Genomic DNA, 22,815 nt, shown 5'->3' with positions numbered 1-22,815 from the left:
TTAGCCATAACCACAGCTGGAAGAGAGGGCCAAATGCCATCCTTAACAATCCAGAATGCTGAGGAATAGCTAGATAACAGTGACATTCTCTATTAGGGAAAGTGTGAGGCTGCCTAAATATAAATTAGAAGTGAAAAATAATTAAACTTAATTTTCCTATGAACAGTATTCCTAAAATTAGGTACAGAGACAATACATTAAAATGTTTTTCAAAGTAGCTATAAATAAAACAAGAAATGAGTGAAACCTAAAGTTGGCTATATGCCAGTAGGTTAGCTTCTTCCTTCATGAGTCATTAATCATGTCTGTAATGACAAGTTTAATAGCTCAGCAAATATACCACCTTCAGGGACCATCCCCTAAGATATACAGTGGAATTGATACTGATGCTGAGTACCTCCTCTTTTAAAAATATCAAGATTAGCATAAAGGAGAACAGAAGACTGCTTTTTTTTTTTTTTAATACTGAGGCAAAGAGAAGGTAACTTTACAATGGAAAATGGTTAGCAGGGCCTCCATTCCTGCAGCCACAATAGGAAAAGAGCTCTTTTGCAGTTGGAGTATGGTAGGCTTAGAAGGACTACACACTAACGTGTGTGTGTGTGTGTGTGTGTGTTTCTCTCTTTTCTAGCTGTGATTTTTAAAAATTCTAACTGTAATTCTCTTCAATTTAGGTCCTGATCAGATACCTCTCAGGGAAGAATTTGAACAAATCATGCTGAAAGCTATGCAGGAATTTACTCTGAGAGAGCGAGCCCTGCAGATGGGTGCTCAGTGTACACCTGTGTCACCAGGACAACTCCCCTGGCTTGCTAGACTAGTCGCCAGCGTATCTCAAGACTTGGTTCATGTGATTGTGACCCAAAACTCTTTGGCGGAGGGCATATCAGAGACATTGAGGACTCTCAGTGAAATGAGACACTATCAGAGACTACCAGATTATGTTGTGGCGATATGTGCATCAAAAATCAGAGGAAACGAATTTTGTGTGGTAGTATTAGGTGAGTAATGTTTTGGGTTGTTTTTTTTTTTTATCCATTCATTTCAATCATCTGTCCATTTGAAAAATATTTATTGAGTGTTTCAAGCATCCATGTAATTAATCTCTAGTTAATTGCTCCAACTCCAGTTCTTCCTCCTTATTTTAACGTTTGTTTTTCTCCTCATATCAGATTTTTGTAGCCCTTAGTTTGGCTGGTGTCCCTGTCAGCTGGTTGTGGAGACATTATTTCAAAGCATGTCCTAGTAACAGATACCCTTGTCTCATGTAACTTCTGTCCTTAAAAGGTTTTAGAAATGTTACCACTCCAGCATGTGATAAAGCCATTGCCACAGGTGGCCTAAGCCAGTGAATCAAATTTGCCAGGAACTTAGCACATGTATTCACCAACTCCTCACTGAAGAGGATACTTCACGTTGTAACATTAACTCTATAGGAAAGGTTCAGAAAGTTGGAACATTACAAAATGTGTTTTTGTTTCTGGCACTGATTTTCTATCACGCACCATTATGAGTAGACAGCCATCTGGACTAAATTTGCTTTTTTCCTCTCTAGTGATGGTTCTTACCTGTTTCTACTAAAGAAGCCAAGCCCCCTCACTTTGGCAAAACCTGCCTGCCCATATCTCCATGACATAAATCTTGATCAGAAAGTATGATACATTAATTTTTTTGAATTTTCACTTGTAAAAACAACTAAACACCATAAGTTTATATTTTAAGACAGGTATTCATAATAACCATGCAAACACAATTTTTAAAGGTTTTTCACATTCCTACTGAGTCTTTAAACACATGTATAGTATTTTTCACAGTTACAAACATAAGGTATATCATTTTTCCCCTTGATCATCTAACATTTTATTATAAACATTTTCTTCTTAAAATTGCCATTTTAAATGCTGAGTAATTGTCCATCTTTTGACGTGCCATATTTTCCTTAACCAAATCCCTATAGTTACATGTTTTAGTTGTTTCCAATTTTTGCTATTATAAATCATATTTCTGTTAACATTTGTCCACTGATGCATCACTTCCTCCCTCTCTTCTGCAGGTCAGCATCAGTCCAGAGCTCTGGCAGAGAGCATGCTAACCACAAGTGAGTTTTTGAAAGAAATTAGTTATGAACTCATCACAGGAAAGGTCAGTTTCCTGGCATCACATTTCAAAACCACATCATTAGGTAAGTGGTTGTAGGATTCAGCAGCACTGCCAGTCCCTGTGTGATTTTCTGAATTTAAATTTTAGCCTGTAGAGGAGATGAGCATGGAGCTTAAACTTGCCTGCTGACCTTCCCTCATTTGGAATGGTTTATTCTCAGTATTTTGTTACTGACACAGCAGGTGGTCCAGAGGAAGGCACATGGGCACTGGTATGGAGGGCCTCAGCTCAGCCACTACTTAGTGGTGTAACCTTGGGAGAGATTCTTCCTCCCTGGATCTCAGTTTTCTAATATGTCAAATGGAGATAGAATGATGCCATCCTAACTGCTTTGAGTATTGTGGAGGTCAAGAGAGATACACCATGTAAAAGCATGTAAGTCGTAAGCACAGTACAAATGAGAGTAGCTCTGGCTATAGAGATACTGCTACAGACATGGCCAAGTGTAAACTCAGACAGGAAAAGCTGACTGACTGACAAATCTTGATGAAAACCCAGCTTAAGTGTCCAATGAGACTAATATAAATTTATCATTCCTTGTAATCTTATCTCCTCTTTATTATGTAATAGGCGATGATCTGGACAAGCTGCTAGACAAAATGCAACAAAGAAGAGGAGAAAGTGTGGTTACCCCTTTCAATGGAGATCTTAACGAGTGTGTGTCAGCTCAGGAGGCTGCCGCTATGATCCCCACGCAAAACCTGGGTAACGTCACCTCAGACCAAAAGGAGGAAATAGAAGCTAAGTCATTCTGAGGGTTTTCAGGTCTTGTTTTAGAGTCACAGATTATGACAGGTTTTTCCTCACTATCTACATAATAAATATGGCTCAAATTAAAAATGTCTCTTGATGGGGCCTGGATCAAACACCTTGTTCTTAGTAGATGTCTCCTAGAATTAAAATCAAAGTTGAAGACTTTATTATAAGCAGACTCTCTTTTTTTCCCAAAAAAAATTCTGGCTCTACCAGCTATGCCTAGAGAGCTGTTGGTGCTATCTGAGGGCTACAAAGAACTGCTTGGAAGAATGTAGAATGCAGTCTGTGCAAGGCTTCTGGCTCTCCACCCCCTTCATTTACTCTCTGACGTATAAAACACACATAATCTCAGGGATAGCAAGGCATCCCTGGCAAATAGCACAGCAATACCAACACATCATCTGCCCTACAAGCTTCCAGGATGCAAAAAAGGATAGTGGGAGGGGCACCTGGGTGGCTCCATCAGTTAAGCATCCAACCCCTGATTTCAGCTCAGGTCATTGAACCCTGCATCAGGCTCCACGCTCAGCAGAGAGTGTGCTGGAGATTCTCTCTCTCCTTCTGCCCCTCTCCACCCCCCTGCATACTCTCTCTAAAATAAATAAATAAATAAATAAATAAATAAATAAATAAATAAATAAATAATTTTTTTTTTTTTTAAACCGGGGGATAGTGGGAACAGGGGCTAGGAGTTTCATCATTAGATTGGGTTCTTTTATGTTCAGATTTCTTCCCCAATTCCCTGTTGATAAGGACAACATAGGAGATGATCAAAAAAAGAATAGGACAGAGGGTAGGACAGATCCATAAAGTTGCTGCTGACAGCCTTCTGGCCTTCACTTGATAGGAATGTGTCATTTATATATTAGGACTGCCTCAGCAATAAAAGTAGCATGACTTGGCATCAGCTCAGTCACAAAAACAAATTCAAATGCACGCAATATTTTTTTTTAAGTAGGCTCTATGCCCAGTGTGGACCACATTGCAGGGCTCGAACTCATAACCCTGAGATCAAGACCTGAACTGAGGTCAAGAGTCAGACATTTAACTGACTGAGCCACCCAGGTGCCCCCACAATAAAATGTTTTTACTGCTGCACATTATTTGATGATAAAGCAATCATCCAGATGATCTAAAATGTATTCATATTATTTTTGAATTATTAACAAAGTTAGAATTTAAAAATTCTCAGAGTACTTACAGATTTCTACATATCCTTGCTTCCTTGTTTAAGAAACATTGCTTAGGGATCCCTGGGTGGCGCAGCGGTTTGGTGCCTGCCTTTGGCCCAGGGCGCGATCCTGGAGACCCGGGATCGAATCCCACGTCAGGCTCTCGGTGCATGGAGCCTGCTTCTCCCTCTGCCTGTGTCTCTGCGCCTCTCTCTCTCTCTCTCTCTCTGTGACTATCATAAATAAATAAAAAAATTAAAAAAAAAAAAAAAAAAAAGAAACATTGCTTAAAGATATTTATTAGGTTTCCTCAAACTTTAAAATCTGCTAAGTTAAATTCTACAAAGTTATGTTATCACTTAGGTTAGTCCCCACCTATCCAACCTATGACAGGAAAGAAATAATAGCCTACCCAAAGATTTATTTTGAGTGGTAATTTTTGTGGGCCAAAAACCATTCTGCTATTAAAAGTTGCAGCTTTGGCCTTTTCTACTGGGTTCTCTTAGCCACCTTTAAATCTCCAGTCATTGTCAAGTTTCCATGTGGTTAGGGTATTATGACTACCATCTTTACCTTGGCCACATTGCAATTTTATTTTTTTAAGATTTTATTTATTTATTTGACAGATAGAAAGAGCCTGCGCACAAACGGGAGGAGCAGCAGACAGAGGAAAAGGGAGAGGGAGAAGCAGGATCCCTGCTAGCAGGGAGCCTGAGGTGGGGCTCAATCCCAAAACCCTGGGATCATGACCGAGCCGAAGGCAGACACTTAGCCGACTGAGCCACCCAAGCGCCCCATGCATTTGGCTTCAGAAAACATTAATTAGTGCAGGTTAATTGGGGCTTTGTGTGTTCCAGCCAGACTTTCACATGTATTCCTGATAAAAAGCAGCTTTGTAAAGAAATCTTAAATGTTACCTGCTCAAGTATTCATCTACGCTTGTCTTGTTGTGTGTGTGTGTGTGCGTGTGTGTGTGTGTGTTTGCATGCCCACAGGTATGAGATTGATTGCTTCGTTATAACTTGTCATAAAAAGCTACTGGCATGCTTAGACTGTCTGGGCAATGTTCTTCTAATACATCACCTCTTGAGTAGCCAGCTGGCCATGTCATGAGTCAGGTCTCTTCAGATAGTACAGGCGTCAGCATTGAGTTGGCCACAACCACCTATAACTGCCAGGTCATAAGCACTGGCAAGTTGAGTGGGAAAAAAGGTGAAGGTAGTGTCTCTGTGACCTGTGTTACACAGTTCCTGGGGAGAAGAATTCCAATCATGTTGCAACTGACTTGTTGAAGAGGAAATGTTTACTGTGGCGCTGTCCAGATAAGTTCAAAGGAACTCCACATTAATATGGTTACCGCATCACCTCTTTCCCTGAACTCTGGGCTTGGGCACCTGACCTGTGCTGATACTCCTAAAGAAAACTGGAAATCCTTGCTTCCTCTGTCCAGAGATGGGTCCTAGCTCTCACTGTGAGAGTGTAGTTTGTCTCTACATTTCTGGGTGGGGGAGGGATATTGAGTAGTGATTTGTGAGCCAATCCGTCAATTTTAAAAGGATACATTTGTAAAATTACCACATCCACTCTTGAACACATCCTTTCAGCCAAGTTTTCAGAGAAAATAAGAAACCTATTAAAACTCAATAGACAGTGAAAATAGAACACTTGGTATAGAGCATTACGGTGTATGTGTGTTGTGTGTCCCCCTTATGAATACAGTGGCCATCAACAGAAGTGAATTAATCTTGTTCTCATGACTTTTTTATTTTAGATTTAGATAATGAAACCTTCCAAATTTATCAACCACAGCTAACGGTTGCCAGAAAACTCTTATCCCAGGTGTGTGCTATAGCAGATAGCGGCAGTCAGAGCCTGGACCTCGGCCACTTCAGCAAAGTGGACTTCATCATCATTGTCCCAAGATCAGAGGTTCTGGTCCAGCAAACTCTTCAACGGATTCGACAATCAGGTGAGATTGGACTTTCAAAGAAGAACTTACAGAGACCAGCCTTAGATTCCTACTGTCTCTTACTTTTGCTTAATCTAAATGTTTACAGGACGATTGCATCCTTTTTTACAGTATTACAAAATCATAAGACCACTTTAAACATTATTTCAAATTTATCTGTAACTTTTCCTTCAAAGGACTCTGACCCTTTTCCCTCCTAGGACAAGGGTAAATTGATGCACATGTTTGCCTGATACTACTAAATCTGTGATGTAATTGGTAGACTAGAAACTGGTCATTCTTTTATGAGGAGAAATGTTCTCAAGGCAGGGATAGCCCTACATGCCACTTGAGCTATGCCACTTGAGCTCCTTCTATGGTCAGATAGGTCACATTCTCATAGGTGGCTTCTTAGATATTTAGCACACTACCAGCACATTTAGATAGATAGAAACCAGATCACCATTCCCCATAGGAACAATGATAACACCTATTTAGAAAAATACAATTAGGAGACTCCTAGGGGGCTCAGTGGTTGAGCATCTGCCTTTGGCTCAGGGTGTGATCTGAATTCCTGGGATCGAGTCCCACATCAGGCTCCTTGAATGGAGCCTGCTTCTCCTCCTTCTGCCTGTGTCTCTTCCTCTCTTCCTATGTCTCTCATGAATAAATAAAATCTTAAAAAAAAAGAAAAATATAGTTAGGGACACCTGGGTGGCTCAGTTGGTTGAATGTCCAACTTTTGATTTCAGCTCAGGTCTTGATCTCAATGTTAAGTGAGTTCAAACCCTGCATTGGGCTCGGAGCCTAGTTTTTTAAAAAATACAAAGTAAGAATTTCTCCTAATGACTCTCAGAGAATGAGTATGGAAGAAAAAATATTTTTTCCATAAAATGGAAAAGGGTGGGGAGCAAAAATTCTAGAAGTCTGTGGTACATAATATCCTTTTCAGACATAAAATTTACCTAGAATTAGAAGATGCAATAAATAATTCAGAAGACTGGGACAGCTGAAAATACTTGCCTTTGTAAGCTAGGTTTGAAAAGGAAATTACAAATATCGAGTTGCTTCTGAGTACCTTAGCTGAAAGAAACATTCATGCACACACAGAGATTTTAGCTGGAGGATGAATCTTTTTGCCACAGTAAAAATTTGTATTTTCAATATATTTGAAAACAAGTAAGAAGAAAAATTCAAGAGAGCTTACAATGTAGTTTATTTGTAAAAAAAAAATGTAGTTTATATGTTTCATACCTATGATACAGTGCTTCTTAAACTTTAGTACAAATATAGATCACATGGGGATCTCGTTAAAATGCAGATTCCTCTTAGCGGGCCTGCGTGGGCTCATTTTTTTTTTAATTGAGGTATAATTGACACATAATTTTGTATTAGTTTCAGGGGTATAACATAATGATTTGCTCATTGTATATATTGTGAAATGATCACCACAATAAGTCTAGTTAGCATGTTACCATACATAGTTGCAAACATTTTTCTTTTTTTTTTTTCTTGTGATGAGGACTCCTAAGATTTACTTTCTTAGCAACTTTCAGATATGCAATACACTATTATTAACTATAGCTACCATGCTCTACATTATATCCCTGGGACTTAATGTATTTTACAGCTAGAGGTTTTACCTTTTGATCACCTTTACCCATTCCCCACTACCCCATCCAGCAACCATCAGTCTCTTTTCTATATCTATGAGCTTCTTTTATGTTGTTGTTGTTTGTTTTGTTTTTTTAGGTACCACATATAAGTGAGATCTTATGTTATTTGTCTTTCTCTCTCTGACTTATTTCAGACTCTTCATTTCTAACAACCTTCCAGGGGATGCCAATGCTGTTGGTGGGAGGGCCACACTTTGAGTAGCATACTCTATAAGAAATCTCCCATTATTTGTTCCATGGGCCAAATGAGCTGACAGACAATATGTTTTTTCCCTCTTTATATGTAACTGGCACACATGTAAAGTCTTTTCATACCTTCTGGAGGCCCAAGTGCCTGGTTAACAGTGCAGTATTTTTTATAGCCTCTAAAATTCTGAATGACAAGTTACAAAAGGACCTATTACAAATATTCACTGATAGATGATTAGCCAGAGAAGATCAGATACTTTCTCGTACAATTCACCAGAGTGAGTTCTAGGCTCTCTACGCTACTGGCCATTTCTGCATTTCTCTCTGCCTCCATTGTGGGAAATGGATAAGCTGTAATTGTACCAACACTCACCAGATTTTTTTAATGGATTTTTTTACTTCCTTACCACGGAGGGAGTGCCTTCTTTTATAGGTGTTTTATTTCCACCAACTGGCCTCTGTGGCCTTCCTGAGTTTGTGATCTGATATCTGAAATCATGCTTGAGCAGACACATCATAGCACCTGTTTCAAGTGGTGAAATCATCCATGGTCAGCAGTTGTGCTTTCTTCAGAGCCTTTTCCTGAAATAACCTCTTGGTGACCTATACTTTCACCTTTCTTAACAAATGCAAGACCCTAAATAAAACCTTGCATTTTTGATAGATGAAGAAATTGTATACATCCTTCCTTTTTCCTTCTCATTGCCCTTTTTCCTAACGTGAGAACTGTAAGATTATAAGTCCTCAGAAATGTACCAGAATTTGACCAATTACTAAACTTAGAGTCCAGAAAAATCAATGTTAAGGACAAATTTAGGAAATTCAAAGCAAAGCATATCTTAAAAAGTATTCATATCTTCTTTTGGCATACATACTGAATTTTATGCTGCAAAAGCAATCACTTCTACATGTTGTAAAATAACTTTGTTCATTTTATTATTAAAAAAAAGTAGTTGCATTCTTTACTTTGGAAAATAGAAGAACCAAAGTAGGAAAATTTCAACATGTATAATCCCACTATTCAAGGGTAACTAAATGGTATATCTGCATGTTAACAAATGACTTAATACCTAGAGTTTCAGGCTTTCTTCTCTGCCTGTGTCTGTTTTTTCACCTGACATTACGGTATGTACATTTTTTTCTATATCATTAAAGGTTTTTATAAGCATCATTCTTTTTTTTTTTTTATGATAGTCACAGAGAGAGAGAGAGAGAGAGGCAGAGACACAGGCAGAGGGAGAAGCAGGCTCCATGCACCAGGAGCCCGATGTGGGACCCGATCCCGGTTCTCCAGGATTGCACCCTGGGCCAAAGGCAGGCGCTAAACCGCTGCGCCACTAGGGATCCCTATAAGCATCATTCTTAATGTATATGTAGTATGCCATATCATAATGGCACCCAAATTTATTTGCTTCATATTCTTGGAACACATAATAATTGATAGTTGAAAAGCAAGCACATTTAAGGTGTAAAGAGAAATTGTCCATAGCATAGTAGCAAGCAGGAGATTATCCACTAACACACTCAACATCAGAGCTATGAAAGGAGAAAAGGTTCTCAAGAAATCATCTCATTCCGTTTCCTTCTATTTCACCATGTGACTCTATAGGAGAGCTTCATTTGCCTAAGGTCATAGAGGGCAGTGCCTTGGGGTCAAGCACTGGCTTTTCGTTTCTGCATGCCTTATGTCTCATTTGCGCTTCTCTTCAGCTGAGTACAAGTAGACCCTCAACTAATGTTTAAATGAAGGGCTGGAAGGAGGAAGGGGAGGGGTGGACAGAAGGAAAAACAGTGTCCAAGTGTTCTGCTTTCTGGTTCTATTTGCCTTTCCCTAAAGGAAGCATTTCAGCAGCTAATTGGCCAGGAAAAGCACCTGGCAGGGAGAAGCAGCAAGGGTATACAGAAAGGCCACATCCTTGGCAGCCCTTGTGTGACTGAAAGAAAAGGTGAAAATAGAAGCCACCACATTGTGCAGACTCAGCTCTAAGGCAAAGCATGTGATACCTCAACTCCCATTCTAATTAAGGAAGGGAGGTAGAGAGAAAGAAAAGAAAAGAATACATTATGGAAAAAATTGGAAGGTGAAAAAGAAACCAAAGGGATTAAACATTTTCAAATTTGCCCAAAATGGATTTGTAACTGCTGGAATGATCAATGGAGCATTGATCAGCATAAGGAATTTTTAGACTATAGGAAATACTTCTGTTTTAATGTCATTTTTAAAAACTTTGATGTGGTAGCATAATTCTTTTAATTCTAAGGAGACCTGCATTCTGTAAATTAGAACACTAAGGTATCAGTGTGATCAAATGCAAGCCACTTTCAGTCCAAGGTGGTTGGGGTGACAATAGGAAGTATTAGTGACTGTCCATATTTTCTTCCTCCCTACTTTTAAAATGGTGTCTGAGGGGGTCCCCAGTGAATGGTAGCAGGAATTTTTATTCTGCTGAACTGACACAAATTTGGTACCTTAACACATGCCTGCTTATATAAGAAACAGATAAATATTTTTTCTACTGATATGTAGGTAGCTTATTCTATCCATACGGAGGTAAAGAGGTTTTAAGGAAGTCAAAGAGAGGGATTCCCTAGGTGGCTCAGCGGTTGGGCACCTGCCTTCGGCTTAGGTCATTATACCAGGATCCAGGATCCAGTCCCATGTTGGGCTCCCTGCGAGGAGTCTGCTTCTCCCTCTGCCTATGTCTCTGCCTCTGTGTGTGTGTGTGTCTCTCATGAATAAATAAATAAATCTTAAAAAAAGGAAGTCAAAGAGATTAGAAGGGGAAGTGAAGAGATAGTGGAAAGCATTTTAACTTTCTAAAATAGATTTTCTTGGTCTCATCAACCTCATGCTACCTTGTCAGTCACCTAAAATTTTAATAGAAAAAACTATTGGGCAGTGACAGCCAGCAGGGAATAGGATCCCAGAGAAGAAAGTACGAGGAAGCTACTCTATTCTGAGGTGGAATGGGGAAACACTAGAGATTTATTTGTACAAAGACAAGTACCTAAAGCTACCATTTTTTTAAAGTTACCATTCTTAAAATTATTTTCCAACCATGTAGTTAGCTGCCCAGTGCCCAACCCTTGTTTGTGGTTGTTGGCATTTGGCTCCCAGCCTCAGCCTTCCAACCTGCCATCATCTGGAGGTACTGCCTATCCATCCAATATCCTAGCTTCTTGGTAACTTCAACTCCTCATCCATGCTCCTCTGCGATTGCTTGCTCTTTAGTCATATTCCAGACCCTGCTGGATCCCACAATCATCCATTCCAGGATCCCCAATGCCAGACCACAGGCTTTCTTCCTACATATTCACAATGTTGGACACTATAGGAGAAAGAAAGTTAACACTTCCAACTGGTAGCATCATAAACTCTTTTTTTTGGCTGTCTAGTTAGATCTCTCTCCCATTCTCCACAGTGGCTGACTACTATAGACTCTGGTTCATCAAAATTTATGTCTTCATCCTTCTCTCTTAGCAAATAACCATGCCGTGTACTTATCTCCTGGCCCACCCCCAAAAGAAGAAAACTTCAGATAAAAACTTCCTGCTCCCAAATCTAGAAACCTAACTGCATACACACCTACCTTTTCCTCTTCCCTCCTGATCAGTGAAAGAGCTCAGGTAAACCTGACTCTCCCACCTTTCTCTAGATGCCATCCCTTCTCATTCTCATGGACCTCACACTATCAATTATCTTTTCACTTATTGCCACCTTCAACCTCTTTCTTTCCTGGGGCTCATTTCATCCATTTAAACCTGCCTCCACTCTCTCAGTGTCTGTTAATCCTACCTAACCCCTTCAGCTCACCCTTATCTGGTTAACTACCAAATTTACTGAGAGAGTTGTCTATTTTTACCTTGTTTCCTCATCTCCCACTCGCTCCTCAGCACCCTACAAACTGGCCTCCACTTCCCACCCCCCCACCCTTTTAGGACTCTCTGCAGTATTACCAATACCTTTTCAGGCCTTATCTGAACTCTTGACAGCATAGGAGACCTCTGTTTCTTCCTTTAAATGCTTCAGTTCCTTTGGCTTCCAAGACATATTCTTACCCAGCTTTCCTTCTGCAGCTTATGCACCCAATGCTCATGTACACCTTGTGGTGCTCCAGCTGTGGCACTCAACTGCTGTCTTGTGGCTGTGTGTTTATTTGTGCTCTTTCTCCACAAGTAAAGTAAAATATTCAGGGAACATCTCTGTCTGTGGATGGCACAGTGGACACTTAATAAATATTTATTGAACTGAATTTTTGTAACATTTTGTTGAAGTGAATTTTAAGGTAAAGACCATTTTAAAAGGAAGCCGTAGAAACAATATTCAGTAGTCCTCTGGCAAAAACCAATTTGGTTATTAAAACCATATTTCAGAAATCCGCTTAGGCTAAAAGTAAAGGCCTTAAATATGTGTTTATTAAGTGTGTCTGTCAGGCACAGAGGGCACTGAGGTTGTATCTGTATGTTCAGAATGCTGTTCTTGGGCAGGACAAGTGCTGGCTTTCTTCCTTCAGCCAAACTGCACAGTAGTATTGACTCACACAAACAAGTTTGCACCAAACCCAGAGGAAAGAATTCTTTCCAGGAGGAGGACAGAAGGGAGCCAGCTGGGCCACCAAGAGACAAAGGAACCCAATGCAGTGAGCACTGAAAACAATCAGCAGGGATTTTAATCAGCTATTCCAATTCAAGATTATTTATTCTGCTGAAAAGAGATTGCCAGGGTGACGGAATGCCCATTGTTATCTTAATACTTAAAAACTCAGGATGCTCTAATAATTTAGTATTTTCTTGATTTTTCACATTCTTTTAAACAGTAGAATTATTTTTGCATACCAAAACTTTGGAGAAATTAATTCCATCCAAAGAGAAGATGAACAGCTAAAACAAAGAGTAGTTGCATTTTTCTTTGGAATATCTTCTTGATGAGAAGAGCAAGAAATAAAAATTAAAAATAAAAAATTTAGAAATAAAATGCTTTGTTGAAAAACATCAAGGGATAAGAATGTACAAGGCAGATGCAGTTCCCTCCAAACAAACAGGCAGTGTGGTGAGGCATTGATTTGGGTACCCGGTCATCTTTAATGATACTTGGACATTTTAGATTTCCCTGATCATTACCAGTTTGATGTGATATTCAGGCTGATTATCTACTTCCAGCAATGGGTGCTGGTCACTCATTTAGACTTTCCATCTTTGTGGAAAGGCCTTTGACACTGGTGCTCAGAAGATATTATGGATTTGGTGTGTAGGTCCTTGGTTTTATTCTCCTTCAAGACACTCAGGTGGTAGAAAAATTGCTGCTTCCCCTTTAAAGGTTTTAGAGTAATAGCCTCAGAAGACATGATGTTGTTTCTCTTTAATCCCATAGAGGGGAATACAGGTTAGTGCTCAAGCTTTCCTTAAAACACATTTGGCTCCTGTAATCTTCAGTAAAGAGAAAAAAGGACAAATGGTGACAATCAAGCTGCTTGAAGTCCTTGACCATCCAAGAAGTCTCCTCTCCAGGGATGTTTCAACTTGATTATTTACATGGAAGATGTTTGCAACTGAGGCACCACTTGTGGTGCTCCCCCAACTTCAAAATAATCGCTTTTAGGGAACTCAGTGATTCCCAGCCACCACTGGCACTGTTCTAGAACTCAGCGAGTTGCAAAATGTTGTAAAATAAGAAGAGTTACTGATGCCTCCTGAATTCTCATTCATGTTAAGAATAAGGTCTTTTATTTAAGCAGCCATGACCCTGAATCTCTCAGGGCTACCACCAGTGCCCCAGGTGGCTCCTGCTGATGTCCATATTTTATTGTGGAGTTGAAAAACTGTGACACAGTTGTTCATGATTTATTAGAATAAAAACTTTTATTTAATCTTATATAACTGTGATAAAGAAATTATCTAGAAGACAGAAAGTGACCTTTCTCGAACAGCCTTTTCTTAGCACTTCTGACCATTTTCAGATTCCACACCTCTGTGCATGTTTTTGAAAAACAAAACAAAACATGAACCTAAACCAGAAGCTAATGAAATGTTTATCTATATTAGGTAGAATAGATATGGATAAGATGAATATAACTTTTATAGAGTTTTAACTTTCAATCCTTATAAATGAATTATGAATTTAAAAATTAAAATGGGAAAACCTTAATATTGAATGCAAACAGAAATATGAACCTAACTGCATAGCATATCAAATTAATATTGTAGCCACACACCAAAAAGAATTAATTCAAGTATTTTTAACACAATTTTCTTATTGTACACTCTCTGTGTGATATATCCTAAGAGCAAAAAAAAAATTGCAAGTGAATTTTGAATTTTAATCCAAATATTGTTGAGAGTCGTGTTGATAATTTTAAAACTATTTTGTGTATATCACAGGGTAGAGCAAATGAGTAAATATTTTAATGTTGTTGAACACCAGGGTTCTCACATGAAAGAAGGGAGCCTCAAATATGGAATGGGGAAAAGTAAGTAATATTCCTTTTAGATTTAAATTGGATATAAGTATGAACTCATAATTTGAAAAAAACTAAAAGTGTTTCCTAACTATGCACTGAATGGTCTTAAAAATAGTGATCTCAGTATCAGTATGTACACTTAGCTTCTAGATAGATCTTGGCTTATAAAAACTATTCTTTACTATCTCAGTTCTGAGGTGGGAACTTCTGAGTTGGAATCTTCTTGTATCAGAAAGTGAGAAAGTACTCAAAGATTGATAGGAACGTTTCAAGAAGACATAGCAACCTGCTTCAAGGGCCTTTTACTAGCCAAATTTGGTAATTTTGAGTATCAAAAGAAATGATGTTAATGGATTGTAACCTATTGAATTTTTTTTAATCCATGAGTCCATAGGTAATAATAATAAAAAAAAAAATCAAAGGGGCAGGAGATGTCCAGGGTTGGGGTCAAGCCCTTCTTTACAACAAAGTACCAGCTAATAAATGTAGGAAAATATATAGAACTAGAAAATCTCTATTTTGCATTACTGATGTAATTACTGATTATGACAAATATCATCAACAGATAGTAAAATCATTAAGTAGGGCAGCCCAAGTGGCTCAGTGGTTTAGCACCGCCTTCAGCCCAGGGCCTGATCCTGGAGACCCGGATCGAGTCCCACGTCAGGCTCTCTGCATGGAGCCTGCTTCTCCCTCTGCCTGTGTCTCTGCCTCTCTCTCTCTCTCTCTCTCTCTGTGTGTCTCATGTATAAATAAATAAAAATCTTAAAAAATAAAATAAAATCATTAAGTAGGGATGCCGGGATGGCTCTGACCAACTGAAATCAAGAGCATCCGACTCTTGATTTCAGCTCAGGTCATCTCAGGGTCCTGAGACCAAGCCTCATCTCGGGCTCTGTACTCCGTGGGAGGAGAGTCGGCTTGAGGATTCTCTCTCTTTTCTCTGCCCCTCCCCCCACTTGTGTGCACATGCTCTCTCTCTCTCAAATAAATCTTTAAAAAATAAATTATTCAAAAAATAAATAAATTATTCAATAAAATGTCATTTGGGAACAAATATTCCCACAGTCTCAAAATGTCATCCCACATATTAAAAATTACAAAAACAAAAATGTATCTTTACAATGGAGAGATTTGGCAGAAGGCACTACCATAACCAAGTAATCAAACTTTGCCTGCTCCAGTTATAGGTCAGATTGATATTATGAGCAAAGGGAAGTACACAATGTCACCTCTGAGGTGTCATTGCCAAAAATGTTTAATCTGAGTCCAATCACAAGGACACTCCCAGACAAATTCAGATTATATGGTATTCTACAAAACAATTAACCTGCATTTTTAAAAAAATCAACTGGGGCACGTGGATGGTTAAATCAGTTAAGCATTTGCCTTCAGCTCAGGTCATGAAGATCTTGGGATCAAGCCCTGCATCAAACTTCCTGCTGGGGGGAGGGGGGATCTACTTCTCCCTCTTCCTCACCTCTGCTCATGCTCTCTCATTATCTCTGTCTTTCTCTCAAATAAATAAAATCTTTAATTTTTTTTTATTTTTAAAGATTTTATTTACTTAAGAGAGTCAGAGAGTAAGTACAAACAGGGGTAGGGGCAAAGGGAGAGGGAAAAACAGACTCCCAGCTGAGCAGGGAGGTGGTGGTGGTGCTTGATCCTAGGATCACTACCTGAGCCAAATGCAGATGCTTAACTGACTGAGCCACCCAGGCACCTCTAAATTAAAAAATAATAATAATAATAAGTATCCATGAAAAGACCAAAAAGAAAAAAAAAGGTAAGGGAGCTCTTTTAATTATGAAGAATAAAGAAATGTGGCAACCAAGTGTATTGCTTAATTCTTGATTAGATCCTAGATCTTAAAAGGAAAAGAAAAAGTATAGCCCTGGGGCAATTAGTGAAACTCAAATGTGGGCTAGGTATTAGATAATATTATATCAGTGTTAGTTTAATTCCTAAGAGATAATAAAATTATGTAGGAAACTGCTTTTGCTTTTATGAAATACATATTGAAGTATTTAGGGGTAAATATTATATGTTACCACCAAATTATTCAGCAATAACAGCGACAATAATAATAAAAAGTAAATAAAAAGTAAATAATAATAAAAAGTAAATAAAAATTAAAAGTAAATAAAAAGTAAAGTGAAAAAGCAAATGCAGCAAAATATTAACTGGTGAATCTAATTGAAGGGTATTGCACTGGTGTTTCAACTTTTCTATAATATTAAAAATAGAAAATGAGGGGAAATAGTTGCTTTTCATTGATGATATTTCCATCAGATAGAATTTAGTATAGTTATTAATGTTTTCAAATAGTTTCTAAAATTCTTCCCTTTTAAGAAATTTTAAATGTTGAATAAATAAAATTTACAAAATTTATAAAAGGTATTATAAATCACAATATAATGAACATTTATGTACCCATTAAAATAAGGAACATCAAACTCTTCTTTCCCTCCCTGATGTTAATGTTTCTTTTTTCAAAGGCAATAATTACTCTGAACTTTCTGTTTATTATTCCCTTGTTTTATTTATAGTTTTGCTAACTCCTAAACATTATACACTAGTATATGTTATATTAATTATATTATATTTATATGTAAACAATATAACTCCTAAACAATATATTAAATTTCACATCCTTTAGACTTTTTTATAAATAGAATCTGTGCATGTGTCTGTAATTTACTTTTTACACTCAGCATTACATCCCTGAGATTGATTCTGTTGTTGTATGTAACTGTAATTCATTTTACTGCTTTTTAGTGTTATATTACATGAATATATCACACATTTAAAAAATCAATTTAGGGATGACTGGGTGGCTCAGCGGTTGAGCATCTGCCTTTGGCTCAGGGCGTGACCCCAGGGTCCGGGATCAAGTCCCACATCAGGCTCCCTGCGAGGAGCCTGCTTCTCTCTCTGCCTATGTCTCTGCTTCTCTCTCTGTGTCTCTCATGAATAAATAAAATCTTTTTAAAAAATCAATTTACTACTGATAGACATTTAGATTGTTTCTAGTTTTTTTACTTTTTCAAACAGTGCTGGTCCACAAATAAGAATTTCTCTAAAAGTAGAATTGTTGTGGCATAGGTTAAGTACATTTTAAATTTTACCAAATAATGCTAATTTTCTTTCCAAAGTGATTCTGTTTTACACTCCCACCAATAATGTATGTGTTTCAGTTGCAAATATTTGATAAGGTCTTGCTTCTTTTGAATTTTTCTATTTCAAAATAATTTTAGATCTACAGAAAAGTCACAAAAACTGTGCAAAAATACAAAAATGAACTTAAGAAAACAATTTATAATAGCACCAAAAAGAATGAAATTCTTTGGCAGATATTTGACAAAATAAGTATAAAACTTAGAAAATATTGTTGAAAGAAATTAAAGAAGACCTAAATAAATGGAAAGACATCCTATGTTCATGAATTGGAAGGCATTAACACTTTTAAGGTGGCAATATTTCTTAAATGGAGCTACAGATTCAGTGCATTCCCTATTAAAAGTCCAGATGGCTTCTTTATAGAAATTAACAAGCTGACCATAAAATCCATACAATACAAAGCTGCAGTAATCAAGACCCTGCAATACTGACATAAGGATAGACATATAAATCAATGGGATAGAATTGGGAGAGTCCAGAAATAAACCCCCCTATTGGTAGCCAACTGAACTTTGACCAGGGTGACAAGACCATTCAATGGGCAGAGAATCTTTTCAACAAATGATATGGGGCAACTGGATATCCATATACAAAAGAATAAATTTGGACCCCCACAACACAAACAAAAAGTGACTCAAAATGAATTAAAGACTTAAACATAAGAACTAAAACTAAAAATTCATGGAAGAAAACATAGGTGAAAAATCTTCATGACTCTGGATTAAGCAATGATTTCTTAGGTATGATTCCAAAAGCACAAAAATAAAAAAATAAACTGGACACAATCAAAATTAAAAGCAGTTGTGTATCAAAGGACACCATCAAGAAAATGAAAGGGGATGGGATCGCTGGGTGGCTCAGCAGTTTATTGCCTGCCTTCGGCCCAGGGTGTGATCCTGTAGTCCTGGGATCGAGTCCTGGGATCGAGTCCCACATCAGGCTCCTTGCATGGAGCCAGCTTCTCCCTCTGTCTATGCCTCTGCCTCTCTCTCTCTCTCTCTCTCTCTCTCTCATGAATAAATCTTTTTTTTAATATTTTATTTATTCATGAGAGACACAGACTGAGAGAGAGAGGTAGAGACACAGGCAGAGGAAGAAGCAGGCTCCATGCAGGGAGCCCAATGTGGAACCTGATCCCAGGACTCCAGGATCATACCCTGGACCAAAGGCAGGCACTAAACCGATGAGCCACCCAGGGATCCCATGAATAAATCTTTTTAAAAAGAAAAAGGAAATGAAAGGGAACTCACAGAATAGGAAACATTGTTTTTTTATTTTTTAAAAGTATTTAAATTCCAATTAGTTAGCATACATTGTAATATTAGTTTCAGGTGTACAATATAGTGATTCAACATTTCTATACAGCACCCAGTGCTCATCACAAGTGAATTCCTTAATCTCTCCATCACCTATTTAACCCATCCCCCCATCTACTTCTCTTTTGGTAGCAATCAGTTTGTATTTTATAGTGAAGGATCTGTTTTTTTGGGTCTCTCTCTCTCTCTCTCTTTTTAATCTTTGCTCATTTGTTTTGTTTCTTAAATTCCACATATGAGTGAAATCATATGGTATTTGTCTTTTTGCATCTTATTTTGCTCAGCATAATACTCCCTAGGTCCCTCCATGTCGTTGCAAATGGCAAGATTTCATTCTTTTTTGTGGCTGGGTAATATTCCATATTGTATATATAGCACATCTTTATCCATTCATCAGTAGACATCTGGGATGCTTCCATAATTTGGCTATTATAGATAATGCTCCTATAAACATTGGGGTGCATGTATCCCTTTGAGTTAGTATATTTGTATTCTTTAGGTAAAACCCTAGTGATGCAATTGCTGGATTTTAGGGTAGTTCAATTTTTAACTTTTTGAGGAACCTTCATACTGTTTTCTACAGTGACTGTTCCAGTTTGCATTCTCTCCAACAGTGCAAGAGAGTTCCCCTTTCTCCACAGCCTCACTAATGCCTACTATGTCTTGTGTTGTTGATTTTAGCTATTCTGACAGGTCTGAAGTGATATTGTAGTTTTTATTTGCATTTCTCTGATAAGTGATGATGCGCATCTTTTCTGTTGGCCATCTGGATGTCTTCTTTGGAGAAATACCTGTTCATGTCTTCTTTCCGTTTTTAAATTGGATTATTCATTTTTCGGAGCATTGAGTTTGATAAGTTCTTTATATATTTTGGTTATTAACTCTTTATCAGATAGGTCATTTGCAAATATCTTTGAGAATGGGAGAAATTCTTTGCAAATCATATATCTGAGAAGGAACTTCTATCTACATCATTTAAGACCTATTACAACTCAATAATAAAAAGACAAATGGCCCAATTAGGATATGGGTAAAGGATCTGAAGAGGCATTTACCCAAAGGAAATATACAGATGGCCAGTGAGCACATGAAAATGTGTTCAACATTATTAACCAAAAGAAACATGAAAATCAAAACCACAATGAATTATTACTTCACACTTACTAGAATGGATATGAGAGAGAAAAACAATAACAAGTGTTGCTGAATATGTAGAGAAATTGGAACCTCATACATTTCTGGTGGGAATGTAAATGGCATAGCCACTTTATAAAACAGTCTAGTATTTCCTCAAATGGTTAAATAAAGAACTACCATGAAATACAGCAATTCCACTGCTCTATATGAAATGAGAGAGAAGTGAAAAACATATGTTCACATATAAGCCCATACACAAAAGTTTATAGCAGTATTACTCATAATAGCCAAAAAGTAGAAAGAGTTCAAATGTTAATTATGTCCATGGTGAATGGATATATAAAATGTGATGATCCATACATGGAATATTATTCAGCAATAAGAAGAAATAAAGTATTGATGATGCATGCCACATTGATGAAACTTGAAAACATTACTCCAAGTGAAAGAAGCCAGTCACACAAGATCATATATTGTTATGATTCCATTTATATTAAACGTTTAGAATAAGCAAATCTATAGAGAAAATAGATTAATAACTGCCCAGGGCTGGGGAACCCAAGGGGAAATTGAGGGGTGATGGTTAAAGGATATAAGCTTTCATTTGGAAGTCATGAAAATATTCTAAAATCATTTGTAATGATTGTTATACAACTCTGTGAATATACTAAAGACTATTGAAATGTACATTATGAATGAGTGAATTGTATGTGAACTCTCTTATAGTAAATGTGCTATAAAACAGCAGAGTTCACACACACCCTTCACCACCTTCATTTAGAGTTGACAACTTATGTACCTATAGTACAATTACCAAAACAGAATCAATCCTGAACAATACTATTAACTAAAGACCTCACCAGTTTCCCCTTAAGGTCGTTTATCTGTTTCAGGATTGAATCCAGGATCCCACATTGCATGCAATTTTTGTGTCCTCTTAGTCTTCTGCAAATGTGACATTTCTAAAAAATATTTCATTGTTTTGCATAACCTTAACAGTTTTGGCAAATACTAGTCAGTTGTTTTGTATAAAGTCTCTCAATTTGGGAAATATGTATGGAGGTCTCTTTCTGAGGTCTAGCCCTGTGCCCAAACCACTTTGTCTTATTAATATAGGTCAATAGGTCTTAGTCTCTGGGAAGGCAAATCTGTCCCACCTCTACTTTAGGACTGTCTTCACTATTCTTGGTCCTTTGCTCTGCCACATACATTTTTAAAACAATTTTTCAAGGTAAAAGAAACTGTTAGAATTCTTGTTGGAATTACATTGTACCTCTAGATGAACTTGAAGAGAATTTATTTTTAACTACATTTTATGAGATAGCTCTGTTTAGGTCTTCTTTAATGTCATTAACAGTTTCATCATTTTCTCTGAAGAGCTCTTATACACTTTTTCTAAGACTTATTTCTAGATACCTAATATCTTTATGTTATTGTGTTTTTAAAAATATATATTTAACTGTTTGCAGATAGTGTATAGAAACGCAGTTAATTTTTATAAACTGATATTGATTCTATCAACTTAACCAAATTCTTATTAATTTATTTGATTTATCTGTGGAGTGTCTTGTGTTTTCTACACAGACATATTGTTAGTAAATAATGATAGTTTTGTTTCTTATTTTACAGTTACAAGTGAAAAATATCAGGATATACAATCACAAAATACTAGAGGTAGCACAATATGCATAGGAAAAGACACAGGGAGGAATGCACAGAAATGTTCACAGCAGCTTATTTTGAGTTAAAGAATTACGAATAAATTTTTCTTTTTAATATATCTCTATACTTTCCAGTTTTTCAAGATGAGTATCTATCACTTTCATAACCAGGAAAGAAACAAAACTTAAAAATAAAAGCAAGTCTAAAACAAACTTTAAAGGTAAGGATTACCTACTAAAATTGCCCAGTTAGAAATTAAAAAATCAAGTACCTATGATATGCCTGCTCCCCACCCAAATTTACCACTGTAGAGCCAGATGGCTGCATAGTTACAGACCAATACATATGTTATATCTAAGAGAACAACCTCTTAGATTCATGGAACTTTGTCTTTCCATTAGGACATGTATGAAATTGCCTGGTAAAGGTGGTCTTTCTTTATTCATTTGTTTCGAGATGTAGTCAACTCTAAATTAACCATAAGAAATATTTTTATTTTTTATAAATTATTTATGATCTTTTCATAGTAAGTTACCATTAACTTCCACTACTTACTTCCTAGGGATAAACTTAGGAAATAGACTGATTTCCAGCTGGCAGTCCTCTCCCTCTTATACAGATAAGGAAATAGAAGCCCCCAGAGATTAAGTAGGTCTCTATTTCTCTACTTACCTCCTCTGTCACCTCCTCCCATAGCACGTACTTGTCTCCCGCCATGACACTTGTCAAAATCAACCATCTGCTCCATCATAAGCTCCACGGAGTTAAGATCTTTGTCCTGCTGTCCTGTATATATCCATGGCTAACGCAATACCTGATAATAGTACCTGATACATAGTGGATGCTCAGTAAATCACTATGGAATGTTGAATGAATTTTATAAGCAATCCACTTTCAAAAAAATCAGAATACCTGCCACATTAAATGTTTGATTGTTTTCAGATATAGTCCCAGTAACATTTGGCTACATTTGGGTAGAAACTAGAAACAATGTCTGGATAAAGTCTTCTCATGAAAAATGTTCAGAAGCGAAATGGCTTTTCTGTTTACCTTTTCTGGTATAATGAATTTTTCATATGATAAAACATTTCTCCTATTTTATAACATTTAGAGCTTTTACTATTACAGGATGTTAACTGCATGTAGTTGTTAATTGAGCTG

The 22,815-nt window shown here is 37.2% G+C and overlaps 1 protein-coding gene across 5 annotated transcripts in view; it reads left to right on the top strand.

Annotated features, from left to right (window-relative positions):
* GREB1L (GREB1 like retinoic acid receptor coactivator) overlaps positions 1 to 22,815 on the top strand; it is a 269,160-nt gene that overhangs the window by 184,603 nt on the left and 61,742 nt on the right. For all 5 annotated transcript variants that reach the window (XM_038543678.1, XM_038543677.1, XM_038543676.1 and 2 more), the window contains 4 exons: positions 675 to 1,001; positions 2,054 to 2,182; positions 2,731 to 2,865; positions 5,860 to 6,057. In XM_038543678.1, the coding sequence (XP_038399606.1) occupies positions 675 to 1,001; positions 2,054 to 2,182; positions 2,731 to 2,865; positions 5,860 to 6,057 (789 nt within the window). The remainder of the gene's footprint in view (positions 1 to 674; positions 1,002 to 2,053; positions 2,183 to 2,730; positions 2,866 to 5,859; positions 6,058 to 22,815) is intronic.

This window comes from Canis lupus, chromosome 7, assembly GCF_011100685.1.
Source record: "Canis lupus familiaris isolate Mischka breed German Shepherd chromosome 7, alternate assembly UU_Cfam_GSD_1.0, whole genome shotgun sequence".
NCBI classification, from domain to species: domain Eukaryota; kingdom Metazoa; phylum Chordata; class Mammalia; order Carnivora; family Canidae; genus Canis; species Canis lupus.
Note: the sequence above shows the minus strand (reverse complement) of the source record. Positions and strands in the feature narration are given on the sequence as shown.